Consider the following 19,655-nt stretch of genomic DNA (forward strand, 5'->3'; position numbering starts at 1 on the left):
GGGCTTACATGATCCTTACCCACCAATCGGACTAGCCTTGCTGGCTCACATGATCCTTACCCACCAATCAGAAAGCTCTCCATGCCAACTGTCAAACCACCCCTGGCTCTATAAATATGCAGAGCTGTTCCTCAATAAATGGGCATTTTCTCCAATGATGATTTTGATCATTCTTTCATTTTTTTAATTTATTTATTTTTTAGTTATTGGCAGACACAACATCTTTGTTTGTATGTGGTGCTGAGGATCGAACCTGGGCCACATGCATGCCAGGCGAGCGTGCTACCGCTTGAGCCACATCCCCAGCCCATTCTTTCATTTCTTAAACTGCTGATGAGCAGTATTCCCCATGCATGAAGTGAGGGTCTGTGTTAACCTAGGAAGAATTGGCCTGGGATTGACATTTCATCACAGCTACTACCTGCTGAGCTTGAGGGAATTTCGATTGCTTTCATGATAACTTTCTTCCTTCCAGATTTTCTGCACCTTTCCTACCATCAATGTTCTGTCTCGTATTTCACCCAAATATATCCTAGTAGGTATCATTATTGAAATCCACATATATTCCTGCTCTTCCTGCAGCTGACCTCTAGAACAAAAATGCAATTTAATGTCTTGGTGAGTGGTTGAAAAGATTCTTCCTTGATCCTCATGCAGGCTGAAGTGTATTTATTTTCTTTTTATTGATTTTAAAAAAGAAATCACAGCAGAATGCATTACAATTCTTATTACTGTATACAGCACAATTTTTCTTATCTATGGTTGTATAAAAAGTATGTCACCAATTCATGTCTTCATACATGTACTTTGGATGATGATGATGATGTCCATCATATTCCATCCTTGCTAACCCCCTGCCCCCTCTTTTTCCCTCCCACCCCTGATCCCTATCTAGAATTCATCTATTCCTCCCGTGTTCCCCCTCCCTACCCCACTTTGAATCAGCCTCCTCATGTCAGAAAATATTTGGCATTTGTTTTTTTGGGGGGTTGGCTAACTTCACTTACCATCCATTTACCTGCAAATGCCATGATTTCATCCTCTTTTATTAGTGAGTAAAATTCTGATTATATATCTATATATCTATATATAGATATATAGAGAGATACAGAGAGAGATCGAAAGAGATGTAGAGAGAGATTGTAGAGAGATCGAGAGAGACAGAGATATAGACAGAGATATGGAGAGAGAGAGAGATACAGAGAGAGACAGAGATATGGAGAGAGAGATACAGAGAGAGACAGAGATATGGAGAGAGAGATACAGAGAGAGACAGAGATATGGAGAGAGAGATCGAGAAAGAGATCGAGAGAGATGTAGAGAGATCGAGATAGAGATATGTAGAGAGATTGTAGAGAGAGATATGTAGAGAGAGATCGAGATACAGAGATATGGAGAGAGAGAGAAAGAGACAGATATGTAGGGACAGAGAGAGGTAGAGAGAGATACAGAGATTGAGAGAGAGACAGATATGTAGAGAGATCGAGAGACAGAGATAGAGAGATATGTAGAGAGAGATACAGAGAGAGATAGAGACAGAGATGGAGAGAGACAGATACTGAGATGTAGAGAGAGATGTGTAGAGAGAGATACAGAGATATGTGTAGAGAGATTGAGAAAGAGATCGAGAGAGATACAGAGATAGAGAGAAGTAGAGAGATCGAGAGAGAATGTGTAGAGAGAGACAGAGATATGTAGAGAGATCAAGAGAGAGACAGAGATATGTAGAGAGAGATGTAGAGAGAGAGATAGACAGAGATATGTAGAGAGAGATTGAGATACAGAGACATGTAGAGAGATTCAGAGATCGAGGGAGATGGAGAGAGATCGAGATACAGAGAGAGACAGAGATATGTAGAGAGAGACGTACAGAGAGATCGAGACAGAGATATGTAGAGATACAGAGATATGTAGAGAGATAGAGAGATGTAGAGAGAGATACAGAGATATGGAGAGAGAGACATGTAGAGAGAGATATATGTGTACAGAGATGTAGAGAGAGAGAGATCGATCGATACAGAGAGAGATGGAGAGAGATGTAGAGAGGGATACATAGAGAGACAGAGAGGTAGAGAGAGATATGTAGAGATGGAGAGAGATGGATAGAGATACAGAGATATGGAGAGAGAGGCATGTAGAGAGATGCAGAGAGCTATGTAGAAAGGTAGAGAGACAGAGATACAGGGATGTAGAGAGAGAGACAGAGAGAGACAGAGATAGAGAGAGATATGTAGAGAGAGATAGAGGGAGAGATGTAGAGAGACAGAGATATGTAGAGAGAGATGTAGAGAGACAGAGATATGTAGAGAGAGATGTAGAGAGACAGAGATATGTAGAGATACAGAGATTGTACAGAGAGACAGAGATAGAGAGAGAGATGTAGAGAGAGATCGAGATGTAGAGAGACAGAGATACAGAGATAGACAGAGATATGTAGAGAGAGAGATACAGAGATCGAGAGAGAGATGTAGAGAGAGATACAGAGAGATCGAAAGAGATGTAGAGAGATCAAGATACAAAGAGAGAGATACAGAGACAGATATGTAGAGAGAGATTGTAGAGATAGAGATGGAGAGAGATGTAGAGGTAGAGAGAGATACAGAGATATGTAGAGAGAGATACAGAGATATGTAGAGAGAGAGATTGAGAGAGATACAGAGATAGAGAGATGTAGAGAGAGATCGAGATACAGAGAGAGATTGTAGAGATCGAGAGAGATGTAGAGAAAGAGATACAGAGATATGTAGAGAGAGATGTAGAGAGATACAGAGATAGACAGAGATATGTAGAGAGAGATGTAGAGAGAGATACAGAGATATGTAGAGATACAGAGAGAGACAGAGATTGTAGAGAGATACAGAGATATTGAGAGAGATGTAGAGAGGAAGAGAGATACAGAGACAGAGATGTAGAGAGAGATACAGAGATAGACAGAGATATGTGTAGAGAGAGATACAGAGAGAGATATGATCTACCAATTTGTATTTCAGGAGCCATTGACATTTGGGGATGTGGCTATTGATTTCTCTGAGGAGGAATGGGAATGCCTGGATCCTGCTCAGCAGAATTTATATAGAGAAGTGATTTTGGAGACCTACAGCAACCTGGTCTTTGTGGGTAAGCATAACTTTTTTTTCACTAAAACTTCCTCAGAGTTCTTTCTGAATACGTGTAATGGATTTTCTGTGAAATTATCTGCCATGGAATGAAAGTCAAGATGGAAAAAGACTGCTCTTTTGAGAGTTGGTGTAAGTTGTATTATTTTACAAATCCTCTTATTCAACTACATCAATGGATATTTACAGTTTGGTTGGTTGGGGTTTTTTCCTTAGTTTTTCATTGTGTACAGTAGGATCCATGTTATAGACTGGGATTCCTCATATCAGTTAATTGCTTCACAAATTAAGTTATGCATGACTCTTGTTTGTATTGCCAATAATGTTATGTGTGCTTTTGCTTGTATAAATATTAAGCCTCTTTTGTCTATGACTTTTGTATTTTATCTTGAGTGGCTTTTCATTCTGCCCATGTACATGGAAATTGAAGTTTCCTATATGTAAATGTAAAGGGGATTAATGGCAGTGATACTTTCCATGCTGAACTACACCCCAAGCTCCTTTTCACTCAAATTTGGAGAGAGGCTCTCACTAAGTTATTAAGGATGTCTTGAATTTGCAATTCTCCTGCCTCAGACTTCCTAGTAGCTGAGATTACATGCATGCCACTCATTTGTATGTGGATGAGTTTGTTCTTATTTATAGCATAAAGACCACATTATTTTAAATGTAGCTTTGAGAAATGTTGCAGTTCTCTTTAACTTTCATTGTAATCAAAACCACACAATAAAACTTACTGTCTCCAAAATTTTAAATATTCGGTAACATTAATTCAAATTGTTATGCAATGTATCTCTAAAAAGTTTACATCTCAAAAAAAAAAAAATCAATTCCTAGGAAGCAAGGGCTCATTTCTGTCTCCCCATCACAAAACCATTCTTTTTTTCAGAAAGCTTCTTTTTTAGGTTAGAGATGTTATATTCATATAATTCTGCAGCATTCTTTCTGTGACATATTTCAGTTAACCAAGTGTACATACATTTTGTAAGATATATAGTTAGAATAAATTCTTTCACTTCAAAGTTCTATAGTTTAATATTGTAAATTGGCTCTTTAAGGGATATTTGGTTTGCATCCCCCATGATGGCTCTGTTGAATAACATTGTACAACACTGGTGTTCAATATTTTTAATTTGCTATTGATGTCAGGGCTTATTACCACACTCACTCCAAAGTCTGTCTACCTGACTCCATGTCTGCATTTACAATTGAATGCTGTAACTTTTAGTATTTTTTTTAGCAGGAAAATATTCTTCTAATTTTATTTGCATTTTGGGGGATATTCATAACAATTTAATTTTTCTCTCTGTAAAAGAAAATTTAACAATGGGAGTTTGATGAATATTACCTGGAGCCTTTAGATAAAATTAAAAGATGTTTATACTACTTAAAGTTATCTTTCAATTCTTTAACAACGGCATGCCCAATAGTGTTCAATCAACTGACACACATTTAGGGATTTTTGAACATTCCTATTGACTTCAAATTTTTATTCCATGTTGGTTACAAAATAACTATCACTTAAATATTAATTAACCTTTGTTTTAATACATAAAATTTGTCTATCCAGCATAATATCCCATTTGTGATTAAGAACAGGGATCTATTAGTCTACAATAGTTTCAAAATATTTTCAAAGTCTTATGCTTTGCAATTACCATTTTGCTTCACTGTATTTCCCTTTTCAGTAAGTGGGGATTGATGTCTCCTAGGATGACAGTGATTCTTGGTTTTCATTCAACTCTCTCAATGTTTTCTTTGTGTGTGGAAGTAGGATGTTCACTGTGAATGTATTTACTCTTAATTCAGAACCTAGGGAAAGGTTCCTTTTCTCTATTTTGCCTCTTAGAAGATGTTTTACATTTTAAAAAACCTTTATGTCCTGTAACTGTCTTAAACTATGTTTTGTGTACTATAATTTAGACAGCCTAGGTTTTCTTCAGTCACTTTTGTATGTGTCATTCTTATATCCCTTTGCTTTTAGCATGTGTGTGTCCTTAGACTTAGAGTATCCTGTGGAATACACCTACAGTTGTAATTTTTAGAATTAATTCAGATAGCCAAGGTTTGTTTTGATCAGAATTTTGTCATCTTGCATTTGCCAACAACAACAAGAAAACACCCTAAAAATAAAGAATCTCCTACTCATACTTTGAGTACCAACTTGACTTCACTTTATTTAAAAATTGAATATATTTATGTGTCCTTTCAAAATTATTGTTACAGGTATATATGCCTATCAACAGTTTCCTTTTTATGCTTTTGTCTTTCAAATTCTATTGCAAAATTACATGTTTTGAGACCCATCATTACAATAAAATAGAATCGTTTGTGCCAAGAAATGTTTAGAATTTCATATGACTTGTGTTGCTGTACACACATTTTAGTATGAAGGATTACCTTTTGTACTTTGTGGAGAACAGATCTAGTGTTGATGAGTAGCATGTGCATTTTTATGTATTCAAAGTCTTCATTTTCCTTCTCTTTTGAAAGATAGTAGCTGTGAATATTATGTCTTGGTTGAAAATTTTATTCTTTCATCCCTTGAAAATAGCCCTGAATTCCTTTGTGTGTTGTGAAGTTTCGACTAAGGATTTCACAATTATATAGTTACACATTTCTAGGTGACCCATCTTTTTCTCTTGGATGCTCTCAATAGTCTGAGTTTTAAAACTTGGAGATAATTGAGCTACTTGGATGTTTTATTTTTCTTCTTTTGTGCAATGTGTTTACTAGTACCAGAAAGAGAACTTAAGGGTGATTTAGCACTTTGCATTTTTTACTTTGAATGGCCTTGAAATTTGGATCCTCTGGCTCAACCTCCTATGTTGCTGTGTACAACCACCCCTGACTCTTTCAGACATTTTCTAAAGAAAGACTTTAAACACACATTCTCTGCTTATTACTATTAACAATTCTTGACTAAACTTTATTTTAATTTTGTGTGTGTTGGTTTAGTTCAGTAAACTTCTTTTAAATAATTTACTATTCCCTTTGAGTAATTCATAACTTAAAGTTGATTTAGCCATGTTTATTTTTTTGTTGTTGGTAAGCAGGAATCCCTTTTTGAACAGTCCCCAAATATTTGCATGTTTCATATTTCTTTTTTTTTAATGAAACAGAAGAAAGTTGGTAGATTTTTAAAATATGTTGTGAAGGAGGAAAGGCTGTGAAACACAATTTATCTTCCACTACTATATTACTCTACATAGGAATGTACTCATCTTGGATACTGTGAACATTAAGATGGTTTGGAAAGTTCTCAAAGTAATTTCCTGTGTACATTTTTATTTGATTTATATATTTCTGCAGTAACGATGGACTTGGATTTAATAATCCACTCCCCTGCTGATGTTCCTTTATTGCTGTAATTTCCTATGTTTGCAAAATATGCTCAGCCCCGTATCGTAAGTAATCAAGATGGTTATTTTTATTTATTTCAGCCATGACTTCTCATCATCCTCAAGAAATTTTACCAGAGCAGGGAATAAAAGAGAGAGAGGGAAGATATGGAAAGAGTGACCTTGACCATTTACACCTAAGAAAACAATGGGAAAATATAGGTGAGAGTAAAGTTCAAAAATCATATTATAATAGACAGAACCAATTAGTAGTCCCTATTTATGATAAAAATTATATTGTCAAAACACACCAGGAACAATTAATATCTGAAAAAAAATTCAATTTATTCCACTTACTTTTGAGGAGCTTTATATGTCTTTAAGAATATACCACAGTCACTTTAAAGACTATATTTCCTCTGAAAGTAAATGTGGAAAATTTGAAAAGAAATATGGTCCATGCATCAGTTTTTAACTTGGCCAATTATTAATGTAGCACTAAATTAATCTTCCAGTCAAACATTTGCACAGAGAAGATATTTAAGACAAATTACTTAAAGTGATACTTTGGAGAGTTTCTTTACAAAATGTCCATTTTTTTTTTTTGCAACAAAACAGTTATTTCTCCTTGTGCCCAAGTAAACAATATTAAGAATTGTAGAAAGGTTCCTACTTCCCCACTATTGCTCAATGACAATTCTGATACAGATTTCTGGAAAGTGCACTATATAGATAATGTTATAAAGTAACACCATTAGCCATGTCTCTACCCTGAGTAATTACCAGGATATTTACATTGCTGATAAAAATTACGAATATAGAGAAACTCCTAGTCATTTTCTAAAGGAAATTTACCAAAATGAAAAATGTGGGAAAGTCTTGCTTCAGTGCTCAGAAGCTATTACTCGTCCAAATATTCATAGTCAAGACAAAACGTGCACATGTAAGGTATGTGAAAGGGCTCTTAATGACAGTGCAGAGCTTGCTCAATACAAGAGAATTTATAGAGAAGGAGAGCCCTATACGTTTAGAAGATGTTGAGCAAGCCGATACTTTCATATGTTCTTTAAACACAGCAGATACTTTGACAGTGATAAAACCTACAAATTTAAAAGAAAGCAGAATAACCTTTAGTGAAAGGTTACAACTTGTTAAACTTCAGGAGATTTATACTGAAGACATGTAAATGTAAAAAGTATAGCAAAGCCTTAAAAGATTGTTCAACTCTTACTCAACACCAAAAAATTTATTCTGCAGCGAAGACCTACCAATTTGAAGAATGCAACACACTGAAGAACTTCATTCAACATCACAGTGTTCATACAGGAGATATGCCATGTAAAGAATGTGAAAAAACTTCAAATAAAAGCTCCAATCTTATTTGTCACCAGTGGACATACACTGGAGAGATGCCCCACATATGTAAACAATTTTGTGAAGCTTTCAGTCAAAAACCAAGCCTTAAAAATCACCAGAGAATTCATATTGGAGAGAAGCCCTACAAATGTAAAGTGTGTGGCATGAGTTTTAATAGAAACTCAAATCTTGATCTCCACAACAGGATTCATACTGGAGAGAAGCCCTACAACTGTGAAAAGTGTGGCAAAGCTTTTAATAGCGTCTCACATCTTAGTTGCCACAAGAGGATTCATACTGGAGAGAAGCCCTACAAATGTAAGTTGTGTGACAAGACTTTTGGTCAAAAACCATCACTTACTCAGCACCAGCGAATCCACACTGGAGAGAAGCCCTACAACTGTAAAGAATGTGGCAAAGCTTTTAATAGCATCTCACAACTTAACCGTCATAAAAGAATTCATACTGGAGAGAAGCCTTACAAATGTAGAGAATGTGGCAAAGCTTTTAGTGAAAAAACATCACTTACTCGGCACCAGCGAATCCACACTGGAGAGAAGCCCTACAAATGTAAGTTGTGTGACAAAAGTTTTAATCAATCATCATCACTTACTCAGCACCAGCGAATCCACACTGGAGAGAAGCCCTACAAATGTGAAGAGTGTGGCAAAGCTTTTAATAGCATCTCACGTCTTAGTTGCCACCAGAGGATTCATACTGGTGAGAAGCCGTACAAATGTGAAGAGTGTGGCAAAACTTTTAGTGAAAAAACATCACTTACTCGGCACCAGCGAATCCACACTGGAGAGAAGCCCTACAAATGTGAAGAGTGTGGCAAAGCTTTTAATCGCATCTCACATCTTAGTTGCCACAAGAGGATTCATACTGGAGAGAAGCCCTACAAATGTAAGTTGTGTGACAAGAGTTTTAATCAATCATCATTACTTACTCAGCACCAGCGAATCCACACTGGAGAGAAGCCCTACAAATGTGAAGAGTGTGGCAAAGCTTTTAATAGCATCTCACGTCTTAGTTGCCACAAGAGGATTCATACTGGTAAGAAGCTGTACAAATGTGAAGAATGTGGCAGGGATTTTCATCAACAATCATCACTTACTCTACACCAGAAAACCCATCCTAGAGAGAAGTCCTATAAATATGAAGAATGGCAAACCTTTTAAAATTGAAGATCACATCTTAGTAACATTATAGAATTTATACTGGAGAGAAGTTTTACAAGGAAAACATTGCATCAGTGTCTTTAAGGATGAATCAACCCTTATTTCACAGTAGTTCAACACTATTTCACACCAGAGAGATGATAGCACAGAAATTATACAAGTGTAAAATAGGTGTCAGAGTCTCCAACAGTTGTTCACTCCCTACTCAAAACCTCAGAATTCATACAAGTAAGAGGACATGTGGAAAAATTTTTGCAAAGCTTTTGGACATTGATCAAACATTTTTGAAACACTGGGTTTCTATCCTCCAAAGAATGTGTCCAAGACTGTATTCAAATTTCAGACATTTTTCAGTTTCCTACCTCATACCTGTAGAAAATGTGGAATACCATTTGTCCAAAGTATGTACCTTAGATAACAGCAAAATATTTACAAAAACACCTTGACAAGTATAAAAATTCGTAGTAAGTTTCTTATCTATAGCCCATCCTTTGAAGTATTTGGGACCTAGGAGGGAAAAAATCATTTAAATGTAGAAAATGGGTAATTGCTTTTGACATTTGCTGAAAATTTTCTTAACATCTTTAGGTGATATTGTAGAAATAAGGAAATACAAACATAGAATAGTGCATCCCTAAAAGAATATAATTTTACTAGAAATCAACAATTACTACATATTCTCATTTTTCACAGCTGGAGAAAACATAATTCTCATTGTTGATTATTTCAGAAGTCTCTTAAGGTTATGTGAAATTTTAAATTTTTAGTTTTTATTTTTGTACTTAAACTTAGGGACACTTAATCAGTAAACTTCATCCCCAGATTTTTTTTCATTTTTATTTAGAGATAGGGTTTGCTAAGTTGATTAGGGCCTCACCAAGGTATGGTTTTTAACTTTCAAAGCTTCTCACGTCCCTAGGGTCACAGGCATGGACCACCATGTCCGTTTTACAGAGGATTTTTACTTATATTTGCCTTACGGATGCAATTTGTTACTAAATAAAGTGAATTTCTTAATGTTAACCTTGTCATGCATTTAATGATATTAGGTCACATACCTCCCATTATTCACTTTGCTAATGAATCAAATATAGCAAAACATTCTATTGGGTAAATAATCCTACATCGTCTCCATGGATTATTTCATATGTTTAATCAAGTTTTATTTGGGGAATATTTATGTAAATTATATACTGTTGTTTGTAATTATGCAAAAATTAAGGTACAGGAAGGACCTAGGAATACTAAAACAATGCCCAGATATCCCTAGTTGTACAACTTTAACATTTCATCTTGTAGAGTTGCAGTACTCCCTAAAGGCTCTACAAATCTGGAGAGTTACACAAGCTCCCAATCAGGGAGATGAGAAAGACCCAAGAGAGTAGAAGCCAACGTGCATATTCAGGTAGAAAAAGGAGGGTTACAGAAGGGGGAAATAGTCTCATTGTTTCCTGGGGAAAACCCTGGTCCAAAGGCCCATCCTGATTTTTGGACTGAAGAAACCTTGCAGTTGCTCATAAATTCTATGAGAGTCATCACTGAGGAGACTGTACTGACCTCAAATGTTGGAAAAACATCACAATATAGGTCCACCTCTTTAGTCTTGAATACCCAGTAGAAAAGTGTAACCAGATACATGTAAAATGATGACTGTAAAAAGAAAAAGACATACTATAGGAGCATTTATGCCCCCACATTTTTCATTTCATTATATATTTTGATTTTGTAGACCGTTTTTGTTCTACTTACTTACAATGTAATGTTTGTTATACTTATTGGATTATACGATAGATAGCATGTGTCATGGTCTCCCAGACCCCTCTGCAACCCAGTAATTATAAGATACTATAAACTAACCCTGTCCCTCTTCAGATCTAACAGCTCCAGGAGCCCATGACACCACAGAGAAACACAATTTTGATTGAAATAAACCTCTAGACTGTCATCTACAAGTCCTGTTCAAAAAGTAAAAACACAATATTCTCTGCATATGTCTTTGGGTCAAGAAAACACCATCCAAAAACATTTCATTTAACTTTATTTGGAAAAATAAATATTGAAATGATAAATTCTAGAAGAATATTCACACCATTCTTTATACCAAGAGGTAAATCTCTAGGTTTCATGCTTATCTCCACACCATGTTATTTTATACAGAACTGGCTTCATTTTACATGTGAGAGTTTTAACTATTATTAGGCCCAGAGGGAAGATTCAGTACTAGAGGTCTAAGAAAAATACTAAAAATATTCCCTTTTCATGTGCCTGTATGAGTCTGCATATCCTTTATAAAACAGCTAAAGATTGCTGATTTCTCAATACATCTGGCTCTGTGGCTCAGTCATTGGAACCCCAATTTATTTGGTCATTTCAAGGCTATCACTCCCTCCTTGAGATCTTACCTGTTCTTGACAGTGTTCTTCAGGGGATCACTAGGTCATGCAAGCTGTTTCTAACTTGTATTTATTCAGCCCCACTTTAAATACAAGTTAGAACAAGACTTCAGACTCTCACCTGTGGAGAGAATGCTCTGCCCAGCACTTCCCAGTCAGGACCCTGAAAAGCTGTTTGGGACTTTCCAGTACATAGGTTCAGTGGTGGGGTTTTCCTAGTCTGGCAATACAGTTGCCTGTGTCTGTTATTTTTGCTTTCTCTTGCTTTTCACACTGTCTTGTGGGAAGAGAGTGTCTTCCTTATCTATTGGACCTGACCTGCCAAGTTGAGCAGCTGCCCACATACTTAATGTCACAAACACATGTATGTGTTATCTAATCTGTAACTAGTGTGTCTTTCAACTGCATGATTTTTTATTGCATGGGGGAGGAAATTGAGAATGCTTTGAGTGCTCACAGCACTATTCATAGTATTCATAACACTGCTATGTAATGTTTCCTCTCTGATCAACTTGTAAGTATTGTTCTTGTGCTGCCTTGTAAATCAAATAGAAAAGAGTTGTGAACCAAAAATTTTGTGATAATAGAGTTGCCCAAGTCAGTCTGTGCAACTATTTACCAATGTTTGTTATTTTGTATGGGCTCAAGGTACTTTTATTTAACCTTAATGACATTAGCATTTATTGAAGAGTTTTTCACTCACAAAACTTGTCTGTATACAAATTTTCCCTCATCATTTTTAAAATTTCTTATTCTTTTTAGGTATACATGAAAGTAGAGCAAATTTTGACATATTACACATACATGGAGTAAAACTTATTCTAGTTAGCATTCCATTCTTGAGGTGTACATGGTGTGAACCTTCACTAGTGGTGTGTTTGTATGTAAACATAGAAAAGTTGTGTCTGATTCATTCTACTGTCATTTCTATTTCTATTTCCCTTTACTTCCCTTCGTTCCAACTTTGTATAATCTAGTGAATTTCTATTCTCTCCCCCACCGTTGAGTGGTTTAACATCCGTGTGTGTGTGTGTGTGTATATATAATTTATATTATATGTAATGTCTGTTTCTACTATCCTTCCTATCCCCATATCCCCTCCCCTCCCTGCACTCCTCTCTACTTACTCTAAAGTAACTATTCTTCCCCACCCCCCATTGTGAGTTAGCATCCACTTATCAGAGATAACATTTGGTGTGTGTGTTGGCTTATTTCACTTAGCATGATATTCTCCAACTCCATCCATTTACCACCAAATGCCATAGTTTCATTCATCTTTAAGGTTAAATAATATTCCCTTGGTGGGGGGAATATATATAATCACATTTTGTTATCCATTCATCTGTTGAAGGAAACCTAGGTTGGTTCTAGGGTTTAGCTGTTGTGAATTGTGCTGCTATAAACCTTGGTGTGGCTGTCCCCCTGTAGTATGCTGTTTTTAAGTCCTCTGGGTATAGTCCGAGGACAGGGATAGCTGGGTCACATGGTGGTTCCATTCTGGTTTTGCAAGGAGTCTCCATACTGCTTTCCATGGTGGTTGCACAAATTTGCAGTCGGTCCCATGAGCAATGTGTGAGTGTTCCTTTCCCCCCCACAACCTCAACAACATTTATTGTTGTCTGTATTATTAATCTTTGCCATTCTGACTAAAGTGAGATAAAAAATTAAAGTGATTTTGGTTTACATTTTCCTAATTGCTAGATGTGTTGAACGTTTTTCATGTACTTGTTAATGGATTATATTTCTTCCTGTGAAGTGTCTGTTCAGTTACTTAGCCCATTTGTTAATTCAAACAACAACAACAAAAAAAAACCAATTAAGTTTTGAGTTCTTTATATACCCTAGAGATTAATGCTTTATCTGAGGTATATGTGGTATAGATTTTATACAGATCTGTAGGTTCTCTCTTCACATTATTGTTTCTTTTGCTGAGAAGCAGCTTTCTAGGTTGAATCTATCCCATTTATTGATTCTTTATTTTTAATTCTTGTGCTGTAGGGGTCTTGTTATGGATGTCAGATTATGGATTAATATTTACCTCAGATTTTTAAATGGCATCCCAATTTCATGAATGTTTCACTTTTATTGTTTCTCTTACTATCTTGCCTTATAGATCTACATGTTCTAAAGGGTCATGAAATGATCTAGCTTCACATGCATGATTTTCTGATGACTGTTATTTTTCAATATGTAGCTTCAGATTATTTGAAATATATATCTACTATTTCAGACTCTTTAATTAAAGCACATACATGCCTTGTGTAGGAAATATTCCATCAGTAGATCAACATCAAATCTATTATATATATAAAAATACATAAAAGCCTGATTTCAAATGCATGCACATCCACTCCAGAGCTTGGCCCATAACACTTATTCTATATTAGTTCTACATTTTAGAACCTCCGTGAAAGCTGTTATAAATCCAAAGCCTGAGACACACTCCCCAGACTTTTTTTTTTTTTTAGGGGGGACAATGAAGTTTGAACTTGGGGACACTCAACCACTGAGCCACATCCCTTGCCCTATTTTATGTAGAGACAGGATCTCACTGAGCTGCTTAGTAAGTCTCTTTCACTGAGGCTGGCTCTGAACTCATGATCCTCCTTCCTCAGCCTTCCAAGCTACTGAGATTACAGGCATGTTCCACCATGCCTAGTTCCCCAGAGAGCCTTCATTAACTGATTGGAACCCACTTGTTCAGTGTATTGTGGCCTAATCCTCACAATTAAAGATGAAATTATTTTCCTCTTTATTAAAAATCAGGGCAACTTACACAAAGAGATTGGATTCAACAGCGCCTAGTTACACAGCAAGTCCACATTATAATAAAGGTGTGGTCTGCAGTTCTCCACCTCTCCAAAGAGCTCTTCTTGGCTCCAGAAAGTTAGGAGTATTATCCAACCTTCTGCCATGCTCATTCCAGAAGCCTCCCAGGAGGTGAGTGTATATGAGGGACAGTATTTCAGGTGGCACCTTGATGATCATTGGGCCATGCCATGGATTAAAGGTAGAGCCCATGTCAGAGGCTCAAAACTTTCATGTGGCTGGTCCAGGATAGGGGCTGCCTGAGGGGATACTTTTCCTCCACCCTTGATGTGTCTTGCCTAACTCTGTATACTGAAATACTTGTTCAACGACTTGCACTCTTCCTATTTTATGTTTCCCTCTCATGTGGTTTTGGAGTTCTCATGCTTTGGAATTATTGTGACTTTTGTCTTCAGTTTTACAACCTCCTTCAGCCCATCCATGTGGAATTTCTGTCTGTGGATATTAGTTTTCATTTTATATATTTCCATTTAGTCCAAATTTCCAGTTACCTCTAGAAAGAACAAATGTTTGATTCATTATCATGCCTGTACTAACCCTTCACATGTTGATAATGGTGGTGATTAAGAACTATCTTCCAATTTCTACAACTGGAACATCTTCCATCGCAATATCAGTCAGGAAAACAGACCCTCCTGTAGTACCATGTGGGTTTCCCAGTAATGAGAGCTTGGGGTCTGTAGAGAAGTGCTTGGGCTCTCTCGTACCCTGAGGAGGTCCACAGAACAGGGTAGAGGAGAGTGTGGGTGTGGAGTCTCTAATCAAGACCTCCAGAGACCAAGCAGGAAGCAGGCCTGATTTTATTGTGCAGTTACCATGTATATGTACTCAGGCAGTGCCTAAGCAAAATATAGACAGCCACCAATGCAATGTCTGCTAACTGTCCTTGCAGTGAACAATCAAGGAGTGGGACTGTAACACATGGCCTCGCGCCCAGAGCTGTGCCGATGGGGTAAGCAGTTTGCCACTCACACCCCTAGCATGGGGAGTGGCTTGCCATGCAGACACCCTTAACCTATGCCCTGTATGCAGTACTCCATGCACTTGTGCCCACAGAGCAGCACCTCTGGGGCTTCTTCTTTCTTGACTTTAAAGAACAATTTCTCTTCTAGTGGCCTTTCTCAGGAGATATTTAAAATAATAGTTATATAAATACCATAGATGTACGTGTGAACCCTGAGCTGTATTTTAAAACCCTGACAATTTATAAAAGCAACCCATGGTTCTCATATCTACTTCTCACAAAGAGCTGCCATTCATTCAGTCAAGTCTTGCCCAGGGTTTGCTCATCATGTAACTGGAGGGTGTGTTTTGAAGCAGAGGTGCTGGGTGATGGTGTCGCCCTCTCTGAGATGTCGGTCATTTCTCCCTAGTGCTCTTCATAGATTCCCAGCACACAAAGAGCCACAGGTCAGAGGTTTCTGCCGAGGCTGACATCAGTCCCAATCCTACTTGCTTGAAGCAAGTCTAGTCTTAATTCTCCATCTCCCTTTTGTCTGTTAGTGAATACCAAGAGGACATGGGGAGGGTTTGCAGTAGTGGTGAAGCTGAGCTCTGTGATGAGGACAACCCCAAGGTGTAAGTGTGCACTTGAGTTGATAAGGGTTGAGGAAATAGGATCTGTCACCCCTATGAGCAGGATGGTGCTCACACTGCATATGGGAGAAGAGATGCTTCTTCCTCTCACTTTCACCCTGGAATGTGCCCACTCAGAGGGTCCAAATAACCCTAACTTGCAGCGGGGTGTCCTTCTCCTGTAATTCTCTCTACTTCTGTCCTGACCACCAGCTCGTGTCCACTGCCTGAGCAGTCCTCACTAGATGGTTGTAACACAGATGATGGCGCATGTATCATACAGCCTCCCCTGACTTTAGTGACAGCACCATATCTAACATGACTCCTTCCTGGATCCAGATACTAAAGGGAGTCTTTACTATCAGCTCTAACAAACAAAACTTCTGATGTTTTTTTGAAAATTTCTTTTTCATGTGTGATCTGTTTTTTCTCATCTCCTCACTTGGCCTTTTCTTCCTCTTACCATGTGAATTCTTCAAATGTAATCAGTGTCAGAAATCTGTTTGATTCCCTGTGATTTACACATCCTTCCACACAGAATGCCCACTCTAGGGGGCAGCTTGATTTCTCCAGTGCATCAAGGACATGAGTGCCCAGTACAATAGGGCATCCGTGGACCAAGCTGGAAGTATCACTCCGTAGACCCTTGTTTGAGGGGTGTTTCTCAGATTACCTCCTTGATGTCAGAGAGCTTGTGTTATGTCTCATGATCTCCTGGACTATGTTGTGCCAGGCATAATGTGCACAGCTGGGAAGGTACATAGCTCAGGATTTCAGTCATCTATGAATCATTCCCATTCCCCAGGATGCTTCCTAACAACAATGGAACCTCAGGCAGGCACATTACTATAGATATCTCTTCACATCACTACCATGATATATTTACACAATTTTAATCATACTTGATGCACATCAGTGATGATTGTGGTTCAAAACTGGAGCTAGCAGAATCACCAGACTGGGCTTTCTCCTGGCACTACCTGTATGAAGATTAGTTCTCCTCGTTATTGCCATGATATATGTACACAATTTTAATCATATATACTTGATGCACATTATTTAGTGATATGATTGTAGTTCAAAACTGGAGATTGGTCATCCTGCAGACTGCTTTCTCCTGGCACTACCTGTATGAAGATTAGTTCTCCTTATGATTGCATGAAATTGTGTCCCTTTCTTTGAAGCATACTATCAGGAAAGGGTCTAAATTTTTCCTGATACAGTTATCCAAATTTACCATCAGAAAACAATTTTCCAACAGTTTCAAGGCAATGAACAATCCATCCATGAGTTCTTGACTATTACTGCAAATTCATGGCACCTGCACACTCCTGTAGGTATGACTGCAGATTCCTCAGTCACACCTTAAATTCATCCAATGGCCTTGAGATGCACGTGATTAAAACATGTCATTTAATGAGTGTTAGAAAACTTGGATTGTGTAAGATTCAAATGTTTAAAACAAATTAAAGCGATTCTGTGTGTCACAGAAAAGTGATAGAATGCAGTTTTTCATTTTAAATAGTTTTTCATTTCGTTGGTGTTGAGACAAGGCAATTTAAAAACCCTGTTTCTTTCCTTTGTATACCACAGATTGAACCCAGGGCACTTAGTCATTAAACTATCTCACCAGCCGCTTTTTATATTGGAGGAAAATCTTGCTAAGTTACTGAGCTTTGGCATTGCAATCTTCTGACTCCTGAGCCAATGGGATTGCAGGCATTCAGCCTCACCTAAAACAATTTTAAGTTATTTTTACATGCTAATATAGATCTATTTAAGCTTATACTACAAAAAATATTTATATAATATTTGACTTATGTAAAATAAATAAGAATTGGCATATGCTATTTATATATAGATCTCACCAAAAAAGACCTAAGGCCTAGTGATTAAATGTGAACCCTAAAATATTTTGGGTGGTACCAAGGATTAAACTCAGGGGCACTCAACCATTGAGCCACATCCCCACTCCTATTTTATATTTTATTTAGAGACAGCATCTCACCAAGTTGCTTAGGGCCTTGCTGTTGCTGGATTTGAACTCGCCATCCTCCTGTCTTAGCCTCCCAAGGCACTGGGATTATATTTTACAATTTTTAAATTTATATTGTTTTTTTTCCCTGGACTTACCATAGGAGATTGTCTTTTTCTAGTGATTTTTCATTTTTTACAAATCCTGTATGTTTGCACTCATATGCTGAAGCTGAAAAAGTTGATCACAAACCACCACAAAAGAGAAAAGCTTTTTATATGTTATAAGAGACAGTTGGCAAAGAGTGCCGAAAAGCAGTTAAGAGGGTTTTATAGCCCATAGTTTGAATTGTATAAGTAATTATTAGACTCTGGACATTCTAACAAGATTTTGCAGGTTTCAAACATCCAAATGATATTTCAGAAGGTAGAAATTGCACTGATTTGATCACTACACATGTTCAATTAAAATGCTGGATCCTATATGTAGATACAAATGAAAAATTAAACAATAATTAACAATTCAATTAGCAAAAATAAACAAAGATGGCTGTAAATACAAACTGTCTCAATAGCAACCCTAAATGTTAGTGGCTTAAACACACCAATCAAAAGACATAGACTAGTAGCCTGGATTAAAAAAAATCCAACAATATGCTGCCTCCAGGAGACTCATTTGATAGGAAAAGACAGACTAAAGGTGAAAGGTTGGGAAAAACATTCCACTTACATGAATCTTGAAAGCAAGCAGGTCTCCATACTAATACCAAATAAAGTAGACTCAAGTCAAAGTTAATCAAAAGATATAAAGAAGAACATTACATACTGCTCAAGGGAACCATCACCAACAAGACATAACAATCAAATATATATGCCCCAAACAAGGGTGCACCTATGTTCAAACAAACTTTTCTCAAGTTCGAGAGTCAAATTGACCACAACATGATCTGGGGCGACTTTCACACACCTCTCACCACTGGACAGATCTTCCAAACAAAAATTGAATAAAGAAACTATAGAACTCAATAACACAATCAATAACTTAGACTTAATTGACATCTATAGACTATATCAACCAACATCAAGTGGATACACATTCTTCTCAGCAGCACATGGATTCTTCTCAAAAATAGACCATATATTATGCCACAGGGCAACTCTTAGCAAATACAAAGAAGTAGAGTTACTACCATGCATTTTATCATATCATAATGGAATGAAATTGGAAATCAATAAGGACGAAAAATGCTACGGAATGAACAATGGGTTACAGAAGACATCAAGGAGGAGATTAAAAAATTCTTATAAATGAAAATACAGACACAACATATCAAAATCTCTGGGACACTATGACAGCAGCACTAAGAGGAAAATCCACTGCATGGAGTTCATACCTTAATAGAAAGAACTTAACAGAAAGAGCCAACAAATAAATGACCTCACATTACATCTCAAAGCCCTAGAAAAAGAAAAAAATCGGGTAAAACAGTAGAAAACAAGAAAAAAAATCAGCTGAAACCAATGAAATTGAAACAAAAGAAACAATTGAAAAAATTTACAAAACTAAAAGTTGGTTCTTTGAAAAAAAATAAAATTGACAGACCCTTAGCCAGGCTAACAAAGAGAAAGAGAAATCAAGTTACCAGAAGTCATAAAAAAGGCAATATCACAGCAGACACTACAGAAATACAAAGGATAATTAGAAATTATTTTGAAACTGTATACTCTAATAGCTTATACTCTAATAGAATAGAAGAGTGAAGGCATCAATAAATTCCTTAAGTCATGTGATCTGCCCAGATTGAGTCAGGAAGATATAACACAACTTAAACAGACCAATATCAAGTGAGGAAATAGAAGAAGCCATCAGAAGATTCCCAACCGAGAAAA

General features: G+C 36.9%; 1 protein-coding gene across 1 annotated transcript in view; it reads left to right on the forward strand.

Annotated features, from left to right (window-relative positions):
• The window catches only part of LOC113177613 (uncharacterized), a 99,411-nt gene extending 90,417 nt beyond the window's left edge, over positions 1 to 8,994 (forward strand). Inside the window, exon 3 of the mRNA XM_077793506.1 lies at positions 8,066 to 8,994. Within this exon, the coding sequence (XP_077649632.1) occupies positions 8,066 to 8,994 (929 nt within the window). The remainder of the gene's footprint in view (positions 1 to 8,065) is intronic.
• The last annotated feature ends 10,661 nt before the right edge of the window (positions 8,995 to 19,655 follow it).

Source organism: Urocitellus parryii, chromosome 16 (genome assembly GCF_045843805.1).
Source record: "Urocitellus parryii isolate mUroPar1 chromosome 16, mUroPar1.hap1, whole genome shotgun sequence".
Classification (NCBI taxonomy): domain Eukaryota; kingdom Metazoa; phylum Chordata; class Mammalia; order Rodentia; family Sciuridae; genus Urocitellus; species Urocitellus parryii.